The sequence below is a fragment of the Bos javanicus genome, chromosome 8 (genome assembly GCF_032452875.1).
Source record: "Bos javanicus breed banteng chromosome 8, ARS-OSU_banteng_1.0, whole genome shotgun sequence".
Lineage (NCBI taxonomy): Eukaryota > Metazoa > Chordata > Mammalia > Artiodactyla > Bovidae > Bos > Bos javanicus.
In genome coordinates this window covers 76,495,348-76,522,392 of record NC_083875.1, presented here as the reverse complement: position 1 = coordinate 76,522,392, position 27,045 = coordinate 76,495,348, and the positions used below count along the sequence as shown (strand labels likewise).

At 44.1% G+C, this 27,045-nt stretch overlaps 2 protein-coding genes and 1 pseudogene across 3 annotated transcripts in view; 2 read left to right on the top strand and 1 right to left on the bottom strand.

The window, feature by feature from the left end:
• Window positions 1–27,045, bottom strand: part of DNAI1 (dynein axonemal intermediate chain 1) — a 68,311-nt gene that overhangs the window by 29,936 nt on the left and 11,330 nt on the right. For both annotated transcript variants that reach the window (XM_061425967.1, XM_061425966.1), the window contains exons 2-9: window positions 15,802–15,834; window positions 13,958–14,056; window positions 13,715–13,795; window positions 8,059–8,185; window positions 7,698–7,807; window positions 7,197–7,316; window positions 6,010–6,069; window positions 3,555–3,689 (exon numbers count right to left, since the gene is read on the bottom strand). In XM_061425967.1, coding sequence (XP_061281951.1) covers window positions 3,555–3,689; window positions 6,010–6,069; window positions 7,197–7,316; window positions 7,698–7,807; window positions 8,059–8,185; window positions 13,715–13,795; window positions 13,958–14,056; window positions 15,802–15,834 — 765 coding nt within the window. The remainder of the gene's footprint in view (window positions 1–3,554; window positions 3,690–6,009; window positions 6,070–7,196; window positions 7,317–7,697; window positions 7,808–8,058; window positions 8,186–13,714; window positions 13,796–13,957; window positions 14,057–15,801; window positions 15,835–27,045) is intronic.
• LOC133252939 (large ribosomal subunit protein uL18-like) lies at window positions 3,807–4,803 on the top strand. Its single transcript, XM_061425980.1, has one exon. It carries the CDS (start codon window positions 4,085–4,087, stop codon window positions 4,754–4,756), a length of 672 nt encoding a protein of 223 aa, XP_061281964.1. The 5' UTR covers window positions 3,807–4,084; the 3' UTR covers window positions 4,757–4,803.
• On the top strand, window positions 14,721–14,981 carry LOC133252942 (small ribosomal subunit protein eS27-like; annotated as a pseudogene).

Here is a 27,045-nt window from a genome sequence, read left to right as displayed (position 1 = left end):
ACGTTAAGAGAATGGGTTCTGGGGCCACCCAGGCCTGCATTCCCCACCCCCACCCCCGCACAGATTAGGAGCCCAATGGCAACCTTAGGTACATGAAGGTCTCTGTGACTTAGAGTACTCCTGCCATAGAGGGATGGATGATGCCTTCTGAGTCATAGGGTCATTGTAGGACCCTAATACTTGTAGGACGTGTAATAATCGCCGTGGTGTTATTCACCCAGGACCCAGTGGTAACAGTGATGGTGGTGTCAGAGGGAACATGCAGCCTGGTGTGGTGGGGACTGACAAAGTCACACATGGGGGCTGCCCTTTGAGACTCTTTCATCAGTTTTCAAAACTGACTCCAGAACACTCACCAAGGACATTCACTGGAGTCTTATAATCATAAGCCTCAGAGCTCACCTGGAACCAGCTACTCCCCCTACCCTCTGACCCAAAGCAAGAATCTGTCCCCCTCAGCAGCTTCCTGGCAAGTGTTTCTCCCTATGCCAGGTGGTATTTTGTGTGGTCAGATAGCCTGTTAACTGAAACCTACTTCCCTGAGTTCTATGGTCCCCATAGTTATCCCCATGGTCCTAACTCTGTCCTCCAGCCACAGAAAGGTGTGTGTGCTGGGGGACAGCTCCTCTGATGTGGGAGGACAGTACCTCTTTCCTCAAGTCAGTACTCCTTCAGGTGGCCCCGCCCAGCTCCATCAGCTTTGGTGGCCTCTTAACAATCAACACCTATCAACCAGGATCAAGCAAGGACTATCTTGGGGGCTGTGCATACATCATCTTGGGTTCTCAAGACAAGCTTGCAAATCAGGTATCATTAGGCTGTTTCCTTGGGTTGGTAAAGAATCCACCTGCCAATGCAGGAGATACAGGTTTGACCCCTGGGTCAAGAAGATGCCCTGGAGAAGGAAATCGCAACCCTCTCCAGTACTCTTGCCTGAAAAATCCCATGGACAGAGGAGCCTGGTGGGCTACAATCCATGGAGTTGCAAAGAGTCAGACACGACTTAGCAACTAAATCACCACCACAGATGAGAGAACAAGTTTTTAAAATTTTCAGCTCGGTGACAAAGTCAGGATGTAAACTCAAATCTATGGACTCCAGGGCCCATGCTCTGAGCCCCACACAAAGAGCCATCCCTCCCTAGATGACCAGCCTGGTCCTGGGAGACTCAGGGCTCCAGATGTGCTCTGAGGAGAGAGTGTGGTTTGGGAAACTATGCTACTGGAGCAGATGTGGCTTTTTATTGGTTCTGACTGAACTTGTGGCCTCTGAGCCCTTTCCCCCGTTCCTGTCCTAATTGTTCAGATCAGAAAAGCTTGCATTCATTTCTGTACATTCACCCAAATCATTAATGAGACAGAAACCTGAGATCTAAAACTGCAGACCCTATCATGAAGTTACTCTGCTTTCTCCTCTCCCATACCAACCTAATCAGATCCAGGTCTCAGAGAAAGGGGTATGACTTTGTTCACATGCTGAGCCTCAGCAAAGGGGAAGGCAACTCTTACCTCCACTCTGGTCTACAGAGAGCCTGTCCTAGTACTTAGGATCCACAGTTAGAAATCAGTTCCCTTGGGGGAAGGCTGAATAGAATACTAAAGTATTATTTTTAATTTATTTATTTTTATTTGCAGGATAATTGCTTTATAATAATGTGTCGGTTTCTGCCATACATCAACATGAATCAGCCATAGGTGTATATATGTCCCCTCCTTGAACCTCCCTCCCACTCATGGAAGCATATACACTACATATATTAAATAGATAGCCAGTGGGAATTTGCTGTATGACTCAGGAAACTCAAACTTGTGCTCTGCGACAACCTGGAATACTAAAGTGTTAACTGGCTATGTTATACCCCCAGTATCCTGCTTTACTGCATTTCTTGGTCCAGAGGGCTGGAATCTGCCTACATCACAGCTTTTCGTGTTAACCAAGCTAGAAGAACCTGGTGTGGTCCTGCATCCCTGAGGGTGTTAGACACCAATTCTGGTAGGGTTGAGACCTAAGGACAATTTTCAGCCTTAGTCAAAGGGATCTTTCTTTTACTTCATGGGTCCTGGTGACTGCAGTTAAGGTTTCTTTAACCATGCTCCCAGTAGAGAGCCAAACCCTGATGAATCTTCAAGTGAATCTTGATCCAGGCCAGTAGCCCCCCTGAAGCCCCTAAACTCTAGAGAACAGTGCAGGGCAAGTTAAGGGTCTGGACAAGACAAATGCAGGGCCAGGACTTAGCTTTCACCTCAGGGTTCCAATACCAGCACAGTCATGATCACCAAGTGCTTGCTCTGATTACATGAAACTCAACTGTACAGCTCCTATTTAGTCAGGGCCTGGAACCCTCAAACCTCCCCTAAAATGTGACTTTATCCTGGGCGTGGAATTGAGTGGAAGTGGGCATACTTCAGAGAAAGGGAGAGTGTGATCTGGTTTAGATTCCAGGGTGGAGCAGAACTACTTCCCTGAGAGCTGTTGGGAGCTCTCCAAGGTGCTGAACATGACCTTAGCTTTCTGTGGAACTTGTCCTTCCTGCCCAATTGCAGATCAGACTCATCCTGATCTCCATACTGGGACCCTGGCTCCTGACCCAGCTCTCTCTCTATTGAAGGGATACACATGGCCCCTCAGCATCTCCCTGTGGTGACCATCCCTGCAGTGACTTTTCACTGTAACTTCCATGATGAACCCCAACCTATGCTGGCTACACACACAGTGAGCTCCCAACCATGACCTCTACTATGACTCCTGCATAGCTCTTCATTGCAAATTCAACCCAGGGTGGTCACTCATTGGCCTGGGCTCTCTGGTACCTGTGATTAGCTCTGACTTGCCTCCTGGACCTGAAGAATTGAGTGCAAGTAAACCTAAGGACTGAAGCCCAAAAAGCAAATCTCCCTCTCAAACCTCATGAGCTTTTGCCCAAGGAGGTGGAGCCTTATCCTCACATGCCACTCTGTCCTGGGAAGCCTCCCCAGCTCTCCCAAGGTGCATATCAGGCAATGGCACCCCACTCCAGTACTTTTACCTGGAGAATCCCATGGATGGAGGAGCCTGGTAGGCTGCAGTCCATGGGGTCGCTAAGAGTTGGACACGACTGAGCAACTTCGATTTCACTTTTCACTTTCATGCATTGGAGAAGGAAATGGCAACCCACTCCAGTGTTCTTGCCTGGGGAATCCCAGGGACGGGGGAGCCTGGTGGCTGCCGTCTATGGGGTCACACAGAGTCGGACATGACTGAAGTGACTTAGCATAGCATAGAATAGCATGTCTCCCGCTGTCCCCTAGCCCGACAATTCTGAATTCCTGCTAGCCTCCAGACCTATAAGAAATTGTTGGGGGGGGGAGGGGGAGGAATGTGTGGAATGCCAGAGGCAGTTATAGCTCTCCTCACACTTTCCTACAAGGAAAGGGCTGTTCATAAGTATCACTAGCATGCCCCCTGCCCTTAAGTGTCTGTGAAGTCCTACCAGACAGCCAGGCTTCTTTCTACCCAGGAGCCAAGAGTCCACTTAGTCACTCTCTGTGACAGAGCCATGGGAGCCCTCGCCAAACCTGGGACTCCATAGATGTCATCTTCCTCATGGCCATTTTCCCCATCTTTTTAGCCACTGGCGTCTTTGTCTTCTCCTTCTCTTTAGTCTTTTCCTGCTTCTCGAGCTCTTCCATGTAGGCATCATAGATCTCCCACTAGGCAAAGGCAAGATGAGAAGGATCATCTCAGGGCACAATCTTCACCTGGCCAGCTCTCCAGCCTTTAGGGCTTGAGGAGGTGATCCTAAACCCAGTCACGCTTTCCCCCCGCCCCGGAGCTGTGCTGGTTCTGCAGCTCTGTGGCAAGCCGCGGAGTCTGGGTTCTGATCCGCAGGATGGGGTTTGTTAAAGTTGTCAAGAACAAGGCCTACTTCAAGAGATACCAAGTGAAATTCAGAAGAAGGCAAGAGGGGAAAACTGACTACTATGCTCGGAAACGATTGGTAATCCAAGATAAAAATAAGTACAACACACCTAAATACAGAATGATTATTTGTGTAACGAACAGAGATATCATTTGTCAGATTGCTTAGGCCCGTATAGAAGGAGATATGATAGTTTGTGCAGCTTATGCTCACGAACTCCCAAAATATGGTGTGAAGGTTGGCCTGACAAATTATGCTGCGGCATATTGTACTGGCCTGCTGCTGGCCTGCAGGCTTCTTAATAGGTTTGGTATGGACAAAATTTATGAAGGGCAAGTCGAGGTGACTGGAGATGAATACAATGTGGAAAGCATCGATGGTCAACCTGGTGCCTTCACCTGTTACCTGGATGCAGGACTTGCCAGAACTACTACTGGGAATAAAGTTTTTGGGGCCCTAAAGGGAGCTGTCGATGGAGGCTTGTCTATCCCTCACAGTACCAAACGGTTCCCTGGTTATGATTCAGAAAGCAAAGAATTCAGTGCTGAGGTACACCAAAAGCACATCATGGGGCAAAATGTTGCAGATTACATGCGCTACCTGACTGAAGATGAAGATGCTTACAAGAAACAATTCTCTCAGTACATAAAGAACAACATAACTCCAGACATGGAGGAGATGTATAAGAAAGCTCATGCTGCAATAAGAGAGAATCCAGTGTATGAGAAGAAGCCTAAGAAAGAAGTTAAAAAGAAGAGGTGGAACCGTCCCAAAATGTCACTTGCCCAGGAGAATGATCGGGTAGCTCAGAAGAAGGCAAGCTTCCTTAGAGCTCAGGAACGAGCTGCTGAGAGTTAAACCAAACCACAATTTTCTATCAAGATTTTTCAGATAAGACAATAATAAACTTATTGAACAAGAAAAATAAAATAAAAAATAAACCCAGTCACATGCCTTCATAGCAACCTCTACTTGGCCCACTGCAATTATGCATTTAGTGACACTCACTGCTAATGGTCAGCTCTAGGACAGGAATGAAGGGACTCTCAGGGCACCCCTGAAAGCTGGTCTTTCCACCCTGCAATCCAGGGGCTTGGTTATCAGCTGGAGATCAGTATCGTTCCAGCCTACCACCTCTGCCTGGCAGAACAAATGGGCAGTGATCAGTTAGATTACCTTTTTCTTAGTGATTTATGAGACTCTGAACTAGGTAATTTAAAAAATGACCCCCTACTATAGAGATGGGATAAACAGGCTGTCTACAGCCCTGATCATACCTTCTCAGCATAAAGAGATAAACAAAAGTAAGGGAATTCCTGCTAACTGGATCTGACAGCAAGAGAAGCCCAAGGATAGTAGCAGAGGAAGCCGCATGGATCAGGGGCTGGGCAAATGCCCCAGGTAGCTCTGTGTGCTCCCCAGAGCTGAGTAGTCACTGCCACCTGCAGGCCAGAGAGGCAATCCGCCCTTTAATAATTCCCCCAGGGGCCGGTCCTGCACACTGCACTGTACTTCTGTTATCTCACTCAGAGCCCTCCAGCAACCCTGTGAAGCTGCTTGTCATCCTCATTTGATAAATAAAGAAACTGAGGCATGAAGAGTGACATGGTTTGCCTAGGATCTTACAGTGTGAGCAGCAGAGTTGGGGACTGAGCTCAGGTTATCTAGCACTATATCCTGCCCAAATCAGTGTGGTTATCCCATGGGACTTGAGGGGGAAGGAGGGTCTGCAGGAACACTGAAGGCTGCTGGAAGGGCAGGGTCAGACTGCTAACGCTGTGGAGTCAGCTGGGAGGTGCCACGGGCTGCAGAGAGTCCTGGGGAATTACATTCTCCCCAGTCTTGGAGGAACTTCTAGAAACCATACCTGTGCCCACCTTGGACAGTCTTATCCTGGGCTGTTTCTAAGCCCTCTGAGTAGAGACCTACTGTCTCATGCGCCTGGAGTTCAGAGACTGGACAAGGAGCCAGGAAGTGGGTGGATGAGGAGGGCAGACTTGCAGAGGAATCTATGACCACACCAGTCTCCCTTGTTGTTGAGGGAGCAAAACAAGGATATGGATGGGGGTGGGGTGGGGAGTGATGGCTTTTAGACTGGCCCAGGGTCTCACCTGGTTGGCTGTGGCTGAAAAGTTTGTCCTAGGAGGAGGCTCCATCTGACATTCTCGGTCCTAGAGAACAATGACAACAGGTGACCCACAGAAAGCCCTTAACTCCTCTTTCCCCAGTGGTATAGCCACGTGAGAAGCATTTGCTTGGAGCTGAGGGAGGGGTGGGACACAGCACTGGGGAAGTAAAGGGTGGCCTGGGCAAAGGACAAACTGATGCAGTGAAAGCCTAGACTTTTTATGCAAGCCTCCTTCAGAAGAAGCCTAAACTAGAAAGTAGGGCCACTGAAGCCCGACTGTGACAGTTTTAATCAAGAAGAACTCCAAGTGGGGGATGGACAGATCTACAAGAAGTCAGGCCTTGGCCAGCCTCCAGATGCTCCGGTCAACCTCTGGCAAGCCATTGGGCCAACCTTCCTCACCTCAAGACGATTTCTTCCATATGCTGGGGTCTCTAGCTTCACCAGGCGAGTGCACCTCCCCCCGCCCCCCGGCCCCATCATGTCTCACCCAGATTACTCAGTGTAAGCACAGGGACTACAGAGGGTGGTTAGGAGCTGCCAAAAACCCACCCTGCAAATATTTTCACCCATCCAGTAGGTTGTCTTTTCGTTTCATCAATGGCTTTCTTTGCTGTGCAAAAACTTTTAAGTTTACCTAGGTCCCATTTGTTTCTTTTTGCTTTTATTTCTTTTGTAAATATCTGCCCTCCTCCCAGATTGACTTGTGTAGAACGCTGCCTTACATATGTGAGTCTCTCACCTGAAACCCTGACAGGTGCTTTCAGCCCATACTCAGGTTCCTCCATATTTATGAGCCAGGGAAATACCAGCCAGTCTATCAAAGAGACCATCAGCTTCAGTCAAACTGGCTCCTAGTCTTATCTCCCCAGCACACTCGCATCTCCTCTACCTTCCCCAAACTCTGACCTCAGCTTTGAGGCCCAATTCATGTTTCAGTCTCTTGATAGAGGAATCCAGCTTCCTTGTTACTCCCTCTGAACTCCTGCCTGGATGACTCACAGGGACATGAACACATGCTCCCAGCTCTCCTTGGAGAGCGAAACGGTTCCATCTGCCCCATCACCTGCCAGGCTGAGGGCTGCAGGGGTTGGGGTCAGGCCTGCTTCTTCCCCACTATGGACAGTGTGGAGCTTAGAGGCAAAGGGGCTGGGTGGGGGGTTGCTTTACCCGGAGAGGGTTATTGAAGGTTTGTGAGGCCCTCTCACTGAAGTTGAACTTGTTGGTGAGCTTTCGCTCCTTGGGCTGCTTAGGAGTCATCAGTTCTTCTTCAGCCATTTTCTCAGATGCCTGGGAGGAAAAGAACAGGCCCACAGGACCAGGACTGAGCTGTGAGAAGAAGGTGGTGTGGGGTGGGGAGTGGGGAGAAGTCATGTCCTGGGGTAGGATGGGAATGTGAGGGAAGGATGATGCCAGAGGTCTTGGCACTGTGGCCTCTTCACTTCTCACCTTCAGTCCCCACCCCCCGAGTGTCCTTAAAGCCTCCTGCCAAAGCTGGAGCCGTAAGGGGTGGGCAAGTGCATGCTCAGTCGTGTCTGACTCTTTGTGACCCCATGGACCGAAGCCTGCCAGGCTCCTCTGTCCATGGGATTTTCCAGGCAAAATACTGGAGTAGGTTGCCATTTCCTCCTCCAGGGAAGGGGTAGGATGGACAGCAATATTATACTGAACCTCAACTATAGGCACATCTGTTTGACTCCCAGCTTCAACTTCCTTGGGCTCTTCTTCTTCTTCCAGGATTTCTGTTTCTGAAATCACCACCTTGGCGGACTCCTGAGAACCTTGGTGGGATACTGCTGTTGAGCCCAAAGTCCCACACACTCCCCTATCCCCTGGCAGGGCAAGGCCTTCTTGGTTTCTGTCTTTCAGACCTCGCCTGCCCCAGGGTTCTCCCAGACCTCTCCAGGAGAGCCAGCTGTTCGACTTTATGAAAGGAGAGGCTCTGCAGTGTTCTGGCTTAGCCACCTCCTCCCTACAGTGACCAGAGAAAGGGGACTGGGCTTTGCAGCCTCAGGTTGACCCGGGGGCTTACTGGCTGCTAACTCATCACGGTAGTGCTGCCGCCGCCCTTCATCCGAGTCTTTGGGGATCAGGTTCCCGACCTGGGTGAAGTGAACTGCCAGCTGGTCCACAAAGCCAATGAGCTTGTATGTGCCTTCCTGGGAAGAAAGGGGCTGCATCAGACCAGGGATCCCCAAAGGGCTGGCATCTAAATACAGTCTGCCTTCACTCGAAAGGCCTGAGACGGTCCATCTGTTAACAGAATTATCACTTACTAAATCCTCAATTAACCTGAAGTTTTCACTGCATTCCAGTTTCAAGAAGAGAAAACAAATGAAGTTGTGGTTGTTTTTAAGTTCTCGTTAAGACTTTTTTTACTTTTCTTTTTAAATTTTATTGAAGTATAGCTGTTGTATTGGGTTGGCCAATAAGTTTGCTTGGATTTTTCATAACACCTCACAGAAAAATCCTAACAAACTTTTGGCCAACCCATACAATATTATATAAGTTGCTCCTGCTGCTGCTAAGTTGCTTCAGTCGTTTCTGACTCTGTGCGACCCCATAGATGGCAGCCCATCAGGCTCCCCTGTCTCTGGGATTCTCCAGGCAAGAACACTGGAGTGGATTGCCATTGCCTTCTCCAATGCGTGAAAGTGAAAAGTGAAAGTGAAGTCGCTCAGTTGTGTCCGACTCTTCTCGACCCCATAGACTGCAGCCCACCAGGCTCCTCCGTCCATGGGATTTTCCAGGCAAGAGTACTACAGGTGTGCAATATAATGATTCACAATTTTAAAGGTTATATTCTAATTTTTGTTGTTGTCTGATAATAGTTATTATAAAATACTTGCTATATTCCTGTGTTGTACAGCATATCCTTGTAGCTTATTTTATATTTAGTACCTAATAGTTTGTACCTCTTGGAGAAGGCAATGGCAACCCACTCCAGTACTCTTGCCTGGTGGGCTGCTGTCTATGGGGTCGCACAGAGTCGGACACGACTGAAGCGACTTAGCAGCAGCAGCAGCAGTTTGTACCTCTTATACCCCTGCTCCTATACTACCCTCCCGCCTTCCCTCTCCCCACTAGACACTACTAGATTTGTTCTCTATATCTGTGAGTTCGCTTCTTTTTGTTAATTTGTTAGTTCATCGTGTTTTTTAGATTCCACATATAAGTGATATCATACAGTGTTTGTCTTTCTCTGAGTTATTTCACTTAGCATAATACCCTCCAAGTCCATCCATGTTGCTGCTAATGGCAAAATTTTACTTTTATGAGTAGTTCTCCATTGTGTATATATATACACCACATCTTTATCCATTCATCTGTTGATGGATGCATAGATTACTTTCATATCTTGGTAATTATAAATAGTGCTGCTATGAACATTGGGGCGTATGTATCTTTTTGAAGTAGTGTTTTTGTTTTTCCCAGAGTGGAACTGCAGGGTCGCATAGTAGTTCTATTTTTAATTTTTTTCAGAAACCTCTGTGTTGTTTTCCACAGTGTTTGCATCAATTTACATTCCCGTCAACGGTGTACGCATCCTCACCGGCATTTGTTATCTGTGGTCTTTTGATGATAGCCTTTCTGACAGGTGTGAGGTGATACCTCACTGTGGTATAGATCTGCATTGCCCTGAAGATGAGTGATGGTGAGTACCCTTTCATGTGCATGCTGGCCATCTGTATGTCCTCTTTGGAAAGATGTCTAATCAGGTCTTCTGCCCATCAGTTTGGGTTTTTTTTTTTTTATGTTGAGTTATATGAACTGTTTGTATATTTTGAATGTTAACTCCTTATCATTTGCAAATATTTTCTCCCATTTAGTAGGTTGTCTTTTTGTTTTATCAACAGTTATCTTTGCTGTGCAAAGGTAATCATTTAATTAGGTAACCGTTTAATTAGGTCCCATTTGTTTCTTTTTGCTTTTATTTCCTTTGCTTTAAGAAACAGATCCAAAACATGTTGCTACAGTTTATGTCAGAGTGTTCTGCCTATGCTTTCCTCTAGGAGTTTTATAGTTTCCAGTCTTACATTTAGGTCTTTAATCCATTTTAAGTTTATTTTTGTATATGGTGTTTGAGAATGGTCTAATTTCATTATTTTACATGTGCTGTCAAAGACATATTTTAAAATACATTCTTCCAACTCTGAGTGGCTCTGAATTGACCTGTCACTGACTCCTTCATCCATGTCAAGAGATTCTATCTTGCCTGCCTTACCAGAACTCAGAGAGGTCACACATAGTCATCAAACACACCTGACCTGGCCTTTTCTCCACTCTATTTAGTGGATGCCAGGGCTGGATAGATCCTCAGAGACACCAAGTCCCCCATCCTTTAAGAGGATCACAAAAATCTAGAAAAGATTGGGGCTTGCTTGGCACTCGTCAAGTCACATGGCAAACGAGAAACATGGCTACTATTAAAGCACAAGAAACCTTGTTCATTCCTTCACCAACAAATAATTTTTGAATAGACACAATGTGCCAAGTATTTTCTAGGTTCTAGAGATACAAAGCTTAGCAAAAGCAGATATGATCCCTGCTTTTATAAAGCTTATAGTCTGGTTCCTCTAGGCTACCTCCTTAGTGATCAGCATCCTAGCCCTAAAGTTTGAGAGCAGGGGTTCATTCCTTTTTTTATTTTATTTTATTCATTTTTGGCTGTGCTGGGTCTTCGTTCCTGCGTGGGGGCTTTCTCTAGTTGTGGCAAGCAGGGGCTATTCTCTAGTTCATGGGTTTCTCGTGTGGTGCATGGATGTCTTCTCTTACTGTGGAGCAGGGGCTGTAGGATCATGGGCTTCGGTAGTTGTGGCTCGTGGGCTCTAGAGCATGGGCTCAGTACTTATGTCACATGGGCTTAGTTACTCTGAGGTACATGCGATCGTCCCAGAATTGAATTTGTGTCTCCTGCATTGGCAGGCAGATTCTTAACCACTGGACCATGAGGGAAGTCCCCAGCCCTTTTCAAGTCATACAGAAAAGTATTACCTTTGTATGGCACACTGAGATAAACTCACCACAGAGGAAACCAGCCCATGGGCTAGTACCAGGCCCACCTGTCCCTGGAGAACAGAAAGAATCACTATTTCTGCACACAGAATGGGACACTCTGCCTTTAAAAGTCACCATAAAGCTCTTCCTCTCTCAGTAACACAGATGGATGGGGAGATGGGACAGTGTAGTACTTAAGAGCATGGTCTGTGGATGTGGGCAGAATTGGATCCAAATCTTGATTCTGTTCCCTATTACCTGCATGATCTTAGGCTTAGCCACTCTAAGCCTTAATTTCTTCATCTGTAAAATGAGAATGAGTAGTTTGCAGGCTAGTTAAGTACTGAAAATAATGAAAGCAATCTATCAGGCACTCAAAACAGAGAGCCTGACGCATAATAAGTGCTCAGTAAAAATACTAGCTATTATTTTGACAATGGAAATGTCCATGAGAATAAATTATCCATATAGTTGTCATTTGAGATGTCACCTTCATCCTGTCCCCAGTAGTGACTAGGACCTTCCTCTTCAATTAGGGATGGAATTCAGATTCCATTGCTTCTGTGCAAGGAGGAGAGGCATGCTTAGATCTGAACACTCTGCCTCTCCAGGCCAGCACTTCAAGGGACAGTAATAGCTTTGGAGACCTAAAGCTCTTAGATCTCAGGGAAGGACTTGGAGGCCAGCTCTGTGGGAGGAATGCCAGGCAGGCCTGGGAGGCTGTTGAAGGTTGGAGGAGGTGAGCCTGCTTGGGAGCCCACGGCTACCCAGCTGGCAGCTGACTCACGGGAATCTTTTCTAATAACTGGGCTTCCAAGAGGGCAAGAGAGGTACACTGACACCAATCCTCTGCCTGTAGCATGCCTCCCACTGAGTCCCAAAGAGATCCTCTTTCAGAGGTCAAAAGAACAGGAGCTCATAGAGTGCGCTGCACTCCAGCATAAGCTCAGGGACGTGAGGCAGCTTCTCTCTGCCACCTACCCCCTGCCCCTTAACGGGCTGCCTGAGGGACACCATGAGCACAACTCACGAGTGGGACCTCTCAAGAAATACACCTGAATTTGTCCCAACCTCTTTGTGGAGGCAGTGCCTACTCAATCTTGAATAAAAAGCAGTGTGCTCACAAAATGATTCACAAAAACTGGTACATGAATGTTTCATAGCAGCATTGTTCATAATAGCTAAGAAGCAGAAACAATCCAAATGTCCACCAATTGATGAATATTATTTGGCAATAAAAAGAAATAAAGCACGGGACATATTACAACATGGATGAACCTTGGAAACAGTACGCTAAGTGAAAGAAGTCAGTCGCAAAAGATGACATATTTATTTGATTTCTCTTGTATGAAATGCCCAGAAGAGGCAAATCTCTAAAGCTGAAAAAGGGATTAGTGGTTGCCTAAGGCTGGAAGAAATGGAAAACTAGGGAGTGGCAACTAAGAGGTATGGGGTTTCTTTGGGGGAAAATGAAAACGTTCTAGAATTGCTTGTGGTGATGGTTGCATAATCTGTAAATATACAAAAAGCCATTGTATTGTACACTTTTAAATAGGTTATTCTATAGTATGTAAAAATTATATCTCAATAAAACTGTTTTTAAAAAAGAGAAAGAAACTGCTCATAGTGTGCTGTCTCCAAAGAAAAGGACAGGAGAAGGAGGTTTAGTTTCCATTGTATATTCATTGCTCTTTCCAATCTTTTGAAGCAAACAACAACAACAACAAATCTTTGGAAGCTAGTACCATGGGTTTCTAGAATTCTTTTATATATTCAAAACTCTGTATCTGTGCGTGTGTATGTATACACACCATTTTTTTAAAGAAGCGGTGTGATGTTGCTTTAGAGCCAATCAAACGAGTTCAAATTTTGCCTTGAATCCTGGCTATGTAACTTTTGTAATTTGTTTTCTCTATTTACCCTTTGTTTCCATAAAATGAAGACAAAAATTGTTCCTATAGCCAAAAAACCCTGAGGATTAATGAGCTATCCTCTGTAAAAGTTCTAATATAGGACCTGACACTGCCGCACTGGCTTCTGGAGACCCGGTGATTGATGTTAGTGACTAACACATCACATACATTGGAAAAGCACTTTTCCTACCAAATTATTCACTTCAGGATTCTTGAAAAGAGTGGCTCTGCAGGGCACTTAAGACGATGTAATTAGTGAGACTGAAGGAAGATTTGTAAAGAAATTTCAAAAATCTCTAGAAAACTCCATGTAAAATCTCAGGGTTTCAGCCAGCGAACTCACTTTAAAGGTGATTTCTGCAAGAACTGAGAGCCAGGACTTCCCTGGTGGTCTAATGGTTAAGAATGTGCCTGCCAATGCAGGGGACATAGGTTTGACCCCTTGTCCAGGAAGATCCCACATGCTCCACATGCTGTGGAGCAACTAAGGCAGTGAGCCACAACTACTGAGCCCATGCGCCATAATTACTGAAGCCTTTGCCCTAGATCCTGTGCTCTGCAACAAAAGAAGCCACTGCAATGAGAAGCCCGCACACCACAACTAAAGAGTAGTTCTCCTTTGCTGCAACTAGAGAAAGCCTGCACGTAGCAACAAAGACCCGGCACAGCCAAAAATAAATTAAATTTTTTTTAAAAGAGCTGAGGAGCTTTTGCAACATAGCAAGTTACCAAGCCCAGGAGCACCCAGAGGCCTCTACCCCAGAGAGGATGACTTACTTTGAAGCTGTACCTGACGATGTTCTGGGGTGCATGCGGGTTGTTGGCCGTCAGAATCCGGGTGAACTCCTCCTTCAGCTCCTGAGGGAGAGAAACACCAAGAGGGTCAAATGTAGAGGCCCCCACCCCCTCTGAAGATACCCTGCGATGTAAGCAGACATCTGGCAACGTAGGTTCTGCACAGAGTCCATCTCCAAGCCTGGAGGCGGTGGAAGGGGTGGGAGGAAGATGCTGCTCACTTACCGCATCAGTCAAGTCCAGTTGGTCAGGGGGTTTAACTGTGGCTTTGGACTGCACCCATTCATCTGTCCCTTCCCCTACTTCAGTCCCTGAGTCTTCATCCTGGACAAAAACCTCACATGAGAAACAAGAGCCTTACCTGCTTAGAGAAGCAAGCAGCCCTGTAAGAAGCCCTTTCATTCACCATCCTCCCAGAAGCCAAGCGCTGCCCCAAGACATAGAACACAAAGCACACAACAGAGCGCTCACGCGAGGGTCCAAAGGAACTGCTCAGACCGGAGTTCTCATTGCCTGGAAGATCATGGCCCCCTCAGACCTGGGGGGCTGGGTTTAGCTGGAATACTGTGCTGGGTCTTTGGCCCCAGGAGCGAGACCAGAACCGGCTCCTTCTTACTGCTTCCCATGCAGCCTGGAAGCTAATAGCCAGGACCAGCTGTGCAAAGGCCTCCAGCCATTCTTTAAGCTACTTCAACTCTCATTCACATTTTACCTTCTAGTTTGCCACCTTAAGGTTATTGTTACAGTAAAACTCCCTGTACTTTGTAACTTGAAGCCTCATAGTCCTATCACAGCCTTGAAGCAAAAAAAAAAAAAAATAATAATAATAACTAGAAGTTTTCTCTTTCCCTGATAGACAGTTAAATACCTTGCCACAGTGGCCCATGACATATTAAAAAATATTCACCCTCACTAGCAATCAAAGACATGGAAAATAAAACAATGCAATTTTTTCATTATTAAACTGGTGAAGGGCGGTGACCGCTTTCCCATGAGAAAACACAGAGGCTCTCCTTCATCCCTGTCCAGAAGAGGAGACACGAGAAGAAGCACCTGGTGCAGAGCACCAGTTCCTACTTCATGGATGTGAAATGCCCAGGAATCTATAAAATCACCTCTGTCTTTAGCTAACACTCACAAACAACAGTTCCGTGTGTTGCTCTACTGTCCTCAGCCAGCCTACAGGAGGAACTGCAAAGCTTACAGAAGGATGCTCCTTCAGACAGAGACAGCCCTAGAAGCACCCTGAATCCAGAGGGATGGGAAACCATCCTAACCAGTACATTTTGAACACAAAAAACAAGCAAGCAAGCAAAACAAAATGAAACCAAAAAAACTGTTTAAAACTGAAACCAAAGAAAACCAAACAGACAAAACCAATATCCAGTGTTGGTGAGGCTGTGGGAAAATGGGCACTTGTAAATTAGTACAACCTTTCTAAAGAGCAATTTGGAAATATTGATCAAAAGCCTAATAAGTATTGAGTTGGCCAAAATATTTGTTTGGGCTTTTCCATAAGATGTTAAGGAAAAACTTGAACTATCTTTTTGGCCAACATATTATTTGTACTCCTTGATCCAAATTTCTATGTATAGGAATTTATATTAAGAAAAAAAAATAAGGATAGGCCCAAAGATTTAAATGCATGAATGTTTGTTGGAGGGTTGATCATAATAGTGAAAAAGAGGAAATATTTAAATGTCAAACAAAGGGGCATGGTTGAACAAAATGATGGAGTGGCCTTAATGAACGTAAGGTAAAAGAGTGTGCGTTAATTGAAAATGATTCTGTGAAAGTATATTTACTGACAGTGGAAAGTACTCTAAATAGTACGTAAAAAGCAGATTGTAAAAGAACATACAGTTGGACTCCATTTAAAAATAAATACATGTAATTTTTATATGTGCATAGAAATATCTGGGAAGATATAGCATCACATGTTAACTAAGCGGTTTCCCAGAGTGATAGGTTTAAGGGTGATTTTAACGTTCTTTTTGCTTTTCTTTAAAAAGTTACAACTAATATTTCAACAGCTTTTTGCTGAAAAACTGCATGGTCTCAGCACTTACTCTCTTCCTGGCTCCTCTGCCCATGCTGATGCTCTGAAAAAAGAACAGAAACAGAAGATTAGTCGTAAGTGACTCTCCATAGGAATATCAGAAAGAGAATTAGAGGGGGGCTTCTGCCCAAGGACCTCAAAGACAAGTGACAGTGAGCTTCCTCAAATCTCACAGACAGTCTTCTCACTGGCAACAGGTGCCCAGCCAAGGAGGCCCTATATCTGAGGCAACCTGATTCCAGCATCAGTGAGACTGATCCCTGAAGAGCAACTGGGTAACTTACTCCCTGGCATTTCTTATCTGCAATTAGCTCAACAAACATTTTAAAAAATCATATACTAAGTGCTCATCTGTGCCAAGCGTTAAGGGGATTCTGAGGGCATATTATATTTATAAACAGTTGTTTATGATGAAGGTTTGGGTACTCTGCTTTGTATACTGCTGTCTCAGAATATAGCAGGTGTTCAAAACACTTACTGAATATATGAATGAATGCCATCAAACCCCTTAGTAATCATGACCCCGGGAAAATGTTTCTCCTCTTGAAGCCTGTTTTCTCATCTACTGTGAGATGCATAAGATTGGATATGATGACTTTCCAGTTCTAGCATGCTAAAATTTTATGTTCCCAAGAGTAGCATGCTTTTTTAAAAAGTTATCTATTTATTTATTTTTGGCTGTGCTGGGTCTTCGTTGCTGCATGTGGGCTTTTTCTAGTTGGAGAGCATGTGATTTGGTGCACACAGGCTTCAGTAGTTGTGGCACACAGGCTCAGTAATCGGGGCACACAGGTTTAGTTGCCATGTGGCATGTGGGATCTTCCCAGACCAGGAATCAAATTCGTGTCCTCTGCACTGGCAGGCAGATTCTTAACCACTGAACCACCAGGGAAGTCCCAAGAGTAGCGTGCTAGATTCAACTAGATAAACATTTGTTGAGCATCTACTCATGTGTCAAGGACTAACCTAAGCAGTGAGACAAAGATGAAGAGAGATGAGGTCCCTATCCCTGTTTGCTCGGGGTCCATGGAAGACAGAAGCATGTGATTAGTGCTCATTATTTACTCACTGATTCACTCAGCATGTTCTCTTGAAAGTCTGTTCTATGCCAGCAGTAGAGACACGTGCCCAGGGTGCTCATGCATGGAAACACCTACCCAGCTTGGGTGCAAAAGAAAGCCTCACTGAGGTGGCTATTTCTCAGCTCAATATCAAAAGACAAGTATGGGTTATCCAAGTGGAGAAAATGTTTTTCAGAAAGGCTGTCCAGAAGAGGAAAACAGCATGTGAAATGGCAAGAGCAGAACAATAACAGAAACTATAAAATGCTCCACCAAAGAAATAAAACAAACCCTGCAGTATAGACACTGAACGAATAGTTGTTTCAGGTGATGGAGCAAGAAGGAGATCAGTGGAGACTGGAGATGTGTGTGGGGTGGGGGAGTGTTAAGCTTGGAAGAAGCAGGTCTAGGCCTTGAAGGAGGGGGCAAGGCAGTCGAGAAACCAAAGGGCACATGTTGGTGAAGGCCTGGCACACCAGGCAGAGACCTCGGCTCCCAGCTCTCACTGACCACCTGATTGATCTTAGAGGAGGTCTCTGGGTCCTGGTTTCCCAAATGCAAAGTGAGGGGGTTAGACCAGAAGGACTCTCACAACTCTTCCATGGCAGGGGCTGTGGAGAGGCTTTGATGGTGGATGGGGAGGGGACTCCAGAGGGTGAGAAGGGCATGTCCTGGCTTAGGCAGGGATTGTTGCTAGGAGGGCAGCAGCCGGATTCAGATTTCTGCCAGGCCACCTAGGTTTCCAGGGATGGGAACCCTCCTCTGAGGCTAAGCCGCATGAGCCAGAAAGCGGCTTTCCTTTGAAGAGCCTCTGATCCCTAAGGTAATGAGATGGAAGCGCAACAGTGTCCAGCAGTTTTCTGGCCCACAACAGAGCACTGGAGGGCCAGCCCCACCCCAGGCTGCCAGCCCTAAATAGGAAACGAGATCCAGTTACCATTGCCCCCCGTAAATATGTCTATAAAACATTTATCTGGCAATAAAAGAACTGACAAGGCAATTTGAGTGTAATTGTTTTTGGCAGTTGGAAATATTTCAATTAACACACTGTAAAAGCCACACTATAATAAATGCAAAACAGGCCAATGAAATCAGCTACAGCCCTGACTTCCCAACCATGACAAAAGAGATTGAATGTCAGGCTGCCACCTTGGGCTGTTGGTCTTCCAGAAGGAGAAGTCTGAGGCAGACAAGCCTGAATTCCTGAAAGGTTTCTGAGGGTTCCTCCCAGAAGCTGTCAAACCGCAGAAAAAGACAGCCCAAAGTCCCTCGTTTGGCCCTTGGAACTCTATCATGCAACCCCGCATCTCTGGTCCAGCCTGCTCTCCCACTACTCTGAGATGCAAACAGCAAGGTACTCACATTTCCTGAGCTTGGCCTCTGCTTTCCCACTTCTGCACCTTTGCTTTTACCATTCCTCCTGCCAAGAATGCCATCTTCTCCTTCTCCCTCCCTCCCACTCTGTGCATGCATGCTAAGTCGTGACAGACTCTGCAACGCCATGGACTGTAGCCTGCCAGGCTCCTTTGTCCACAGGATTTCCCAGGCAAGAATACTGGAATGGGTTGCCATTTCCTTCTTCAGGGGATCTTCCCAACCCAGGGATCAAACCTGCGTCCGTTACATCTCTGGCATTGACAGGCAGGTTCTTTACCACTAGCACCACCCAGGAAGCCCTATCTCAGCTCCCACTATCTTGGCCTAACAAAACCCTACCCAGCTAGCCTCTGCTAGTTCCATCATCTAATCCTGACCTTTCTCCTACCTCCCTCTATTCTTTCTGTCTGCACTCTGAGCAAGGATCTGCCCTGCCTCACATTACCATCATTAGCATTGGCTGTGGAGAGATGAAGGACGAACTGTAACTTCAAATAGATACTCCGTTGTCTCCAGGTTTTGTTCTGCAAAAGGGGACAGAATTACAGAAAGAAACATATAGTGCAGTGCACATCAGAGGCAGCTAAGAGATTCCAGCAAGGGAGATCCCCCATTCTAAAACACTGACCAAAGAAGACCCTCTACTCTTGGATGCAGCATTTCAGTCATTCTGTGAAGTCAAGGGAGGAGCCCAGGAAGGAGTGGTGCCCCCCAGGCCACCAGGGCAATCAGAGTAACCCTGAAGATCAATGGGATAACAGCTGTCCCAGCGAATTCCTTCATAGTAAAGCACTTTTCTATTTTCACTGTTAAGAGATTTTACTGTGAGCATCCTGAGGGCAGGAACTGGTAATGACTCCACTGCCTAGTTCTCACTTCTCTTACAGGACCTGACATTGCTGAGGGCTCCCTTGTTCCGTCTAGAAACTTCTCCACCTCCAATAGTTCTTTCTCAATATCCTTGACCCCTCCGGGAATGGGTGCTTGACCCCCTAGTCTTCTGTTTCTACACATTCTCCTGGGTGCTCTTATGCCCACCCACAGATTCATCTTCTTCTTTGTCCTGAAGCTCAAATGACAAAGCTTAGATTTTCAAATTTGTGACAGAGTACTCATACTCATTTTCTTAAAAAATCAACCTCATTGTGTTCTTTTTACACCCTAACCATCATCTTTTTTTTCCCACTCCAAACTTCCATCTCCTCTAGTATTTCCTATCTCACTCAAGTGTACGACCATTCAAGCACCTAGGTTGGAAACTGGGAGTCTTCAGTTACCTGTCTTTCCCTCATCCTTTTACTAGCGTCATATTTCTAAGTCTAACAATTCTATCAGTTTAATATCTTTTATAACTATCCTCTCCATTCATATCCCCCTTTAATTCAAGTCCTAACTCCCTCTAGCCAAACTGCATTTGATTACCCTAACTCCATTTTCTCTCCACTCTCATAATTATATCTATCACCATTTTCAGCTATTGAGCACTGACCCTGAGCCAATCATTTACTAAGCAATTTATGTACATGATCTCATTTAATCTTCATAACCATCCTATGGGGAAGGATTATAACATCATTAAAATCTGTAAAACAGGAGTTTTACAGATGAGGACCCTGAGGCATAGCAAGATGAAGCAGCTGACCCAGAGCTGAACATGAACATGTTCCCAAACTCTTATTCACTATAAGTAATCTTCTTAAAATGTAAGCTTGATCACTCTCCTACTTTAAAGCCTCTAAGGGCTCCCCGTCACCCACGAGTGGAATCCCCAAATCCCTAACGTGGCATCCACCACATTCCCAACTCTTTTCCTGCCACAGCCATGGAAGCGTGCTTTGAAAAAGAAAATTCAATGTAACAGGTGATTATTATTGCCACCTACTGGGCATTTGGGGCTTCCCAGGTGGCACTAGTGGTAACTTGCCTGCCAATGCAGGAGATGTAAGAGACGGGTTCTTCTCCCGGGTAGGGAAGATCTCCTGGAGGAGGGCATGGCAACCACTCCAGTATTCTTGCCTGGAGAATCCCATGGACAGAGGAGCATGGCAGGCTACAGTCCATGGTATTGCAAAGAGTCAGACATGACTGAAGCCACTTAGCACACACTGGGCATTTATCTGCACTTAGATTTGTTTTGGGGCTTCTCAGGTGGCACCAGTGGTAAAAAAAAAAAAAAAAAAAAACCCTGCCAATGCAGGAGGCATAAGAGGTGTTCTAGCTCTGGGTCAGGAAGATCCCCTGGAGAAGGGCATGGCAACCCACTCCAGTACTCTTGCCTGGAGAATCCTATGGACAGAGGTCACAAAGCATTGGACATTACTGAAGCAAGTTAGCATGCATGCAGACTTGTTTTGATACATGACATACTACACAATGTAAGCAATCCAGCTGTCCCTGAATATATTTTAGGGGTAAGTCAGGAGATCAAAACTTCTTAAATTGCTCCCTATTATGAAGATATTATTTTAAAAACAAGTATGTGATCAGATGTATCCATGGGGCTCAAATATGGGCTTTGAAGTCAACCATACCTGGTTCGAATCCCTTCTCTGCCATCTGCTAGGCAAGTTACTTGTCTTCGCAGTGTCCTTATCTCTTAAATGGGCATCATACCAATGCCCTCTGAAGGCAACTATAGCCCATAGTTATGAGGATTCAATGAGTCAATATACATAAAATGCAAACTGCAGTACCTGGCCAGAGTCTGTGCCCAATAAAGGACTGTTGGTAGTATTATTATTCCCACTTATACACCCTGCTCTGCCTAGCCATGCAGGATCTGTCTGTCCCTTTGCTTACTAGGAAGCACTTGCCCTAGGGATGACTACAAGTCTTCAGCAGCTCACATGTCCACCCAAGAGTTTCTTGGTGAAATGTGTTCTTTTCTGCAAAGAGTGGCTCTTTGAAGCGTGCAAACCCACAGACACTGCATCCTCCTTCCTGGGGCCCCAGGAGATTTTGTTCACCATTTCAGTTGTCTTGGTCCTTATTTTAAAACTCCCTAACAGGTTTCCATTAAGCTAAATTGAAACTAAATACCTCACCAGCTTGCAGTTTCCGTTTCTAAAAGGGTAAAAGCTCTTAGTCCCAAAGGAAGAGTAATTTACCAACAAATCTTCCTCCAGCTTCACTGACTGCATTTCAAATCCCTGAGCCTAGCGCAGTCTCTAAAGCACCCAGAAGGTGCTCAATAAGTATGGTTGAAGGAGATCTCAAAATTTTGAAACACTAGGTGAGAGTTCCTTGCATAGCAAGGAGATCAAATCAGTCAATCCTAAAAGAAATCGACCCTGAATATTCATCAGAAGTCCTGATGCTGAAGCTCCAATACTTTGACCACCTGATGCGGAAAGCTGACCCACTGGAAAAAGAGCCTGATGCTGGGAAAGATCGAGGGCAGGAGGAGAAGGAGGCAACAGAGGATGAGATGGTTGGATGGCATCACCGACTCAGTGGGCGAGTTTGAGCAAACTCCAGGAGATGGTGAAGGACAGGGAAGCCTGGTGTGCTTCCACTGGGGTCACAAAGAAAACGACACGACTTAGCAACTAAACAACGACAAAGATAAAGGCTAACAGGTGCTATCATACACTATTGTGGGCACGCCACCTCATGCAGGGTTAACTGGCAATACCTGCCAAAATTTCAAATGCGTATACCTCGCAACTCAGCAACTATGCTTTTTTGAATTTTTCCTATATAAATACTATAGTATTTATATATATACTGTATATATATGCATACTATATGCATAAGTATACTTATGCATACTATAATACATATGCAAAAGATGTATGTACAAAATTGCTCACTGCAGCCTTTTGGTAATATTTCAAAAATGGGGAAAAAAATCTAAATATTCATCCATAGGGGCCTAGTGAAATACGTTATGGTATAGCCATTCAATGGGATATTATGTATATTTTTAAAAGAATGAGGCAACTTTTATGTATTGTTATGTAAAGCCTCCAAGCTTTTTTTATTGTTAAATAAACAAGCAAGTTACATAAACAGATGACCCATCATTTTACTTTAAGAATGTGTGCACACACGAAATTTCTGGAAGAATAATGTAGATCCTGTTGAGAGTGGTTTGGTCTAGGGAATGTGACTGGGGAGTTGCAGGGAAGGGAAAAAACTGCAGTTTACCTTATACTCATCCTCATGGTTTTAATATTTTAAATGTAAATGTGCATTACTTTTATAATTTAAAATGCTAATTAAGAATTTTAAAAGTTAATACAGTTAAAGAAGGTAGTTTTTTTTTTCCCCCTATTAATGCAGTGTTAGCATAATGCTCAGAATGCAGAAAAAGGAACATGAGACCAAACTCATGCTTCCCTGGAAGACCAAGAGGGAAGAAGCCAAAGCTATGGGCCTCTTCCCAAATAAGGGTAGAGACAGCAAGGCAGGGTAGGGTTTAAAACCTGAAGCTCTAGTGTAAGCCTGGCTTGATTCCTGATTCTGTCACCACCTACATGTGCGGCCTTGAGTAAGGTATTTATGTCCTAATCCTCATTCTCTCATTTATAAAGCAGAGAAAAATATTAGTACTTTCCTTAGATTTGCTGTGAGGATAAAATACAATACATGATGAGAACCTTACTCAGAGCCCAGCACTCAGTAAGCCATCAAGTACCAGAGGCAGTGTTATTACTTTATTATTCTATCATGGTCTGCTGTGCATGCCGACTGACTCTCATTCTGAGGGCATTTATTGAATAGTTGAAAAGTGTGTTGTCCAGGTCCCATGAAATCCTTGTCAGAAAGGAAGCTATAAGTCTCAGGGTGTACAGCAGAGGGATGAAACTAAAAAAACTTTCCCTTTATACAGCATCTTTCAGTTTACTGAACACTTTGGAGTGCATCATCTTATTTGGCCCTTATTCTCATCTTTTGTGGGTGGATGTTGAATCTTGTCAAGAAAATTAGAGATACCAAGGGAACATTTCATGCAAAGATGGGCACAATTAAGAGCAGAAATGGTATGCACCTAACAGAAGCATAAGATATTAAGAGGTGGCAAGAATACACAGAAGAACTGTACAAAAAGGGTCTTTATGACTCAGATAATCACGATGGTGTGATCACTTACCTAGAGCCAGACATCCTGGAATGTGAAGTCAAGTGGGCCTTAGGAAGCATCACTACGAACAAAGCTAGTGGAGGTGATGGAATTCCAGTGGAGCTATTTCAAATCCTAAAAGATGATGCTGTTTAAGTGCTGCACTCAATATGTCAGCAAATTTGGAAAACTCAGCAGTAGCCACAGGACTGGAAAAGGTCAGTCTTCATTCCAATCCCAAAGAAAGGCAATGCCAAAGAATGCTCAAACTACCGCACAATTGCACTCATCTCACATGCTAGCAAAGTAATGTTCAAAATTCTCCAAGCTGGGCTTCAACAATACATGGACCGTGAACTTCCAGATGTTCAACCTGGTTTTAGAAAAGGCAGAGGAAACAGAGATCAAATTGCCAACATCCGCTGGATCATCAGAAAAGCAAGAGAGTTCCAGAAAAACATCTATTTCTGCTTTATTGACTATGCCAAGGCCTTTGACTGTGTGGATCACAATAAATTGTGGAAAATTCTGAAAGAGATGGGAATACCAGAACACCTGACCTGCCTCTTGAGAAACATGTATGCATGTCAGGAAGCAACAGTTAGAACTGGACATGGAACAACAGACTTGTTCCAAATAGGAAAAGGAATACTTCAAGGCTATATATTGTCACCCTGCTTATTTAACTTATATGCAGAGTACATCATGAGAAACGCGGGGCTGGAAGAAGCCCAAGCTGGACTCAAGATTGCCGGGAGAAATATCAATAACCTCAGATATGCAGATGACACCACCCTTATGGCAGAAAGTGAATAAGAACTAAAGAGCCTCTTGATGAAAGTTAAAGTGGAGAGTGAAAAAGTTGGCTTAAAGCTCAACATTCAGAAAACGAAGATCATGGCATCTGGTCCCATCACTTCATGGCATATAGATGGAGAAACAGTGGTAACAGTGACAGACTTTATTTTGGGGGCTCCGAAATCACTGTAGATGGTGACTGCAGCCATGAAATTAAAAGACACTTACTCCTTAGAAGGAAAGTTATGACCAACCTAGACAGCATTTTAAAAAGCAGAGACATTACTTTGCCAACAAAGGTCCATCTAGTCAAGGCTATGTTTTTTCCAGTAGTCAGGTATGGACGTGAGAGTTAGACTATAAAGAAAGCTGAACACAGAGTAATTGATGCTTTTGAACTGTGGTGCTGGAGAAGACTCTTGAGAGTCCCTTGGACTGCAAGGAGATCTAACCAGTCCATCCTAAAGGAAATCAGTCCTGGGTGTTCATTGGAAGGACTGATGTTGAAGCTGAAACTCTAATACTTTGGCCACCTGATGCGAAGAGAAGACCCAAAGAAAAATATGGACTCATTTGAAAAGACCCTGATGCTGGGAAAGATTGAGGGCAGGAGGAGAAGGGGACGGCAGAGGATGAGATGGTTGGATGGCATCACCGACTCAATGGACATGAGTTTGAGTAAACTCTGGGGCTTGGTAATGGACAGAGAGGCCTCGTGCGCTGCAGTCCATGGGGTCGCAAAGAGCTGGACACGACTGAGCGACAAAGAGAAGAGTTGAATCTTGTCAACTTCTTTTCTGAATCTATTATGATGTTGTCATATGGTTTTCCCCCTTTTTTCTGTTAATGTGAAAAAATATATTGATTGGGTTTTTAATGTTGAGCTAACTTTGTTTTATTGAAATAAACCTCACTTGGTCTGATATATTATTTTTTTAATATATTGCTGGAACAGATTTGCTAATATTTTGTCAGATTTTTTTTTTGCATTTATATTCATGAAGGATGTTGGCCTATCCTCTTTTCTTATAATAGTTTTGATTTTAATATCAGAATTATACTGATATCAAGTAAATTGGAACTTGTACCCTCCTGTTTGCTCTAAGACTTTGTATAAGATTGGTGTTATATTTATTCCTGACATATCTATTCATCAGTGAACCCATTTGGCCTAGAGGTTCTTTGTGGGAAGGTTTTAAATTATGAATTCAATTTCTTTAAGTAGATGTGGTCTTCATATTTTCCATTTCTTTTTGTGTTAAGGCAAACTGTTTTCTTCAATAAATTTGTCCATTCCCTTTACATTGTTGAATTTATTGCCATAAAGTTGTTGATAATATCCATTTATTACCCTTTTTAATGTCTGTACAATCTGTAGTGATATCACATTTTTCATTTCTGTTATTGGCTATTGTGTTTTCTTTTTTTCTTGATGAGCCAAACTTGCTAAGTTTTATCAATTTTATCAATCTTTTCAATGAACCAACTTCTGACTTCGTTAATTTTCTCTGTCGTTTTTCTCATTATTTCTATGAAACAATAAGATAAATGAATAAATTAATAAAAGAAAGGGAATTGATGAAATAGATTTTGCTTCTGTTATTCTGGATTTAATTTCCTCATCTTTTTCTATTTTCTTAAGGTAGAAACTTAGAACATTGATTTTAAATCTTTTTTCTTTTCTGAAATAGGCATTTAAAACTACACGTTTTTAGTAAGTCCAACTTCAGCATGACCCCACAATTTGTGATGTTTTATTTTCAGTGTTGTTGTTTAGTCGCTATGTCATGCGCAACGCTTTTGCAACCCCATGGTTGCAGCCTGCCAGGCTCCTCTGTCCATGGGATTTCCCAGGCAAGAATACTGGAGTGGGGTGCCATTTCCTTCTCCAGGGGATCTTCCCAACCCAGGGATCAAACCCACGTCTACTGCATTGGCAGGAGGATTCTTTACCAATGAGCCATCTGGGAAGCCCATCCAATTAAAAGGTTTTTTTAAATTTCCTTTGTATATTTTTTTAAATTTAGAAGTGCATTCGTCAATCCCTAAATATTTGGGGATTTGCTATTTATGATTAATTTAATTTCATTTTGGTCAAACTATTCCTAGTATCCTGAGATTTTTTTCTGTCATGGATTGATGTTGAGTTTGAATTGAATGAAAACCTGTAAGGTATTAATATTTTGAAATGTATTGAGACTCACTGCACGTCCCAGTGTATGGTCTATTTTTTTTTTTTAACATTCTGCCATTCTTAGGTTCTATAAATGTTAATTAAGTCAAGTTGGTTAACAGATCTACATATTTCAGCTGAGCGAAAAGTGTTAAAATCTCCAGCTATCATTGTATCCTTTTATATTTCTCCGTTTAACTCTGGTCAGTTTTTGGTTGATGTATTTTGAAGTGCTATTAGTAGGTACATACACATTTGAGATTTCATTTCACTTCTTGAATTGATCTTTTATCATTATGAAATGTCCATATTTTTCTTTGGGAATACTCTTTGTCTTGGAGCCTACTTAGCTCTGATAATACTATAGTTATGCAGCTTTTTTATGCTTGCTACTTGCATGGTATGTTTCACCACACTTTTATTTTTCAAACTTTCTATGTCTTTACACTTAAACTATACTTCTTACAAGGAGCATAAAGTTGGGTCTTGCTTATTCCTCCCCCCCGCCCCCCCCAGCTTGATAATCTCTGCCTTTTAATTGAAAGTATTGGTGCGGTTGTCTTTACCATACTCTGCTTTGTTTTCTATTTTTCATCTACTTTTTCCTCTGTTCATCTTCTCCCGTCTTTTATGTTAGTTGAGGTTTTTAGTATTTCATTTTATTTTCTCTGTTGGATTTTTGGCTGTGCCTTTTTGTATTACTTTCTAGTGGTTGCTCTAACGTTTATAGTATATACCTCAAATCGATCATAGTCTATTAAGAATAAATAACACACCACT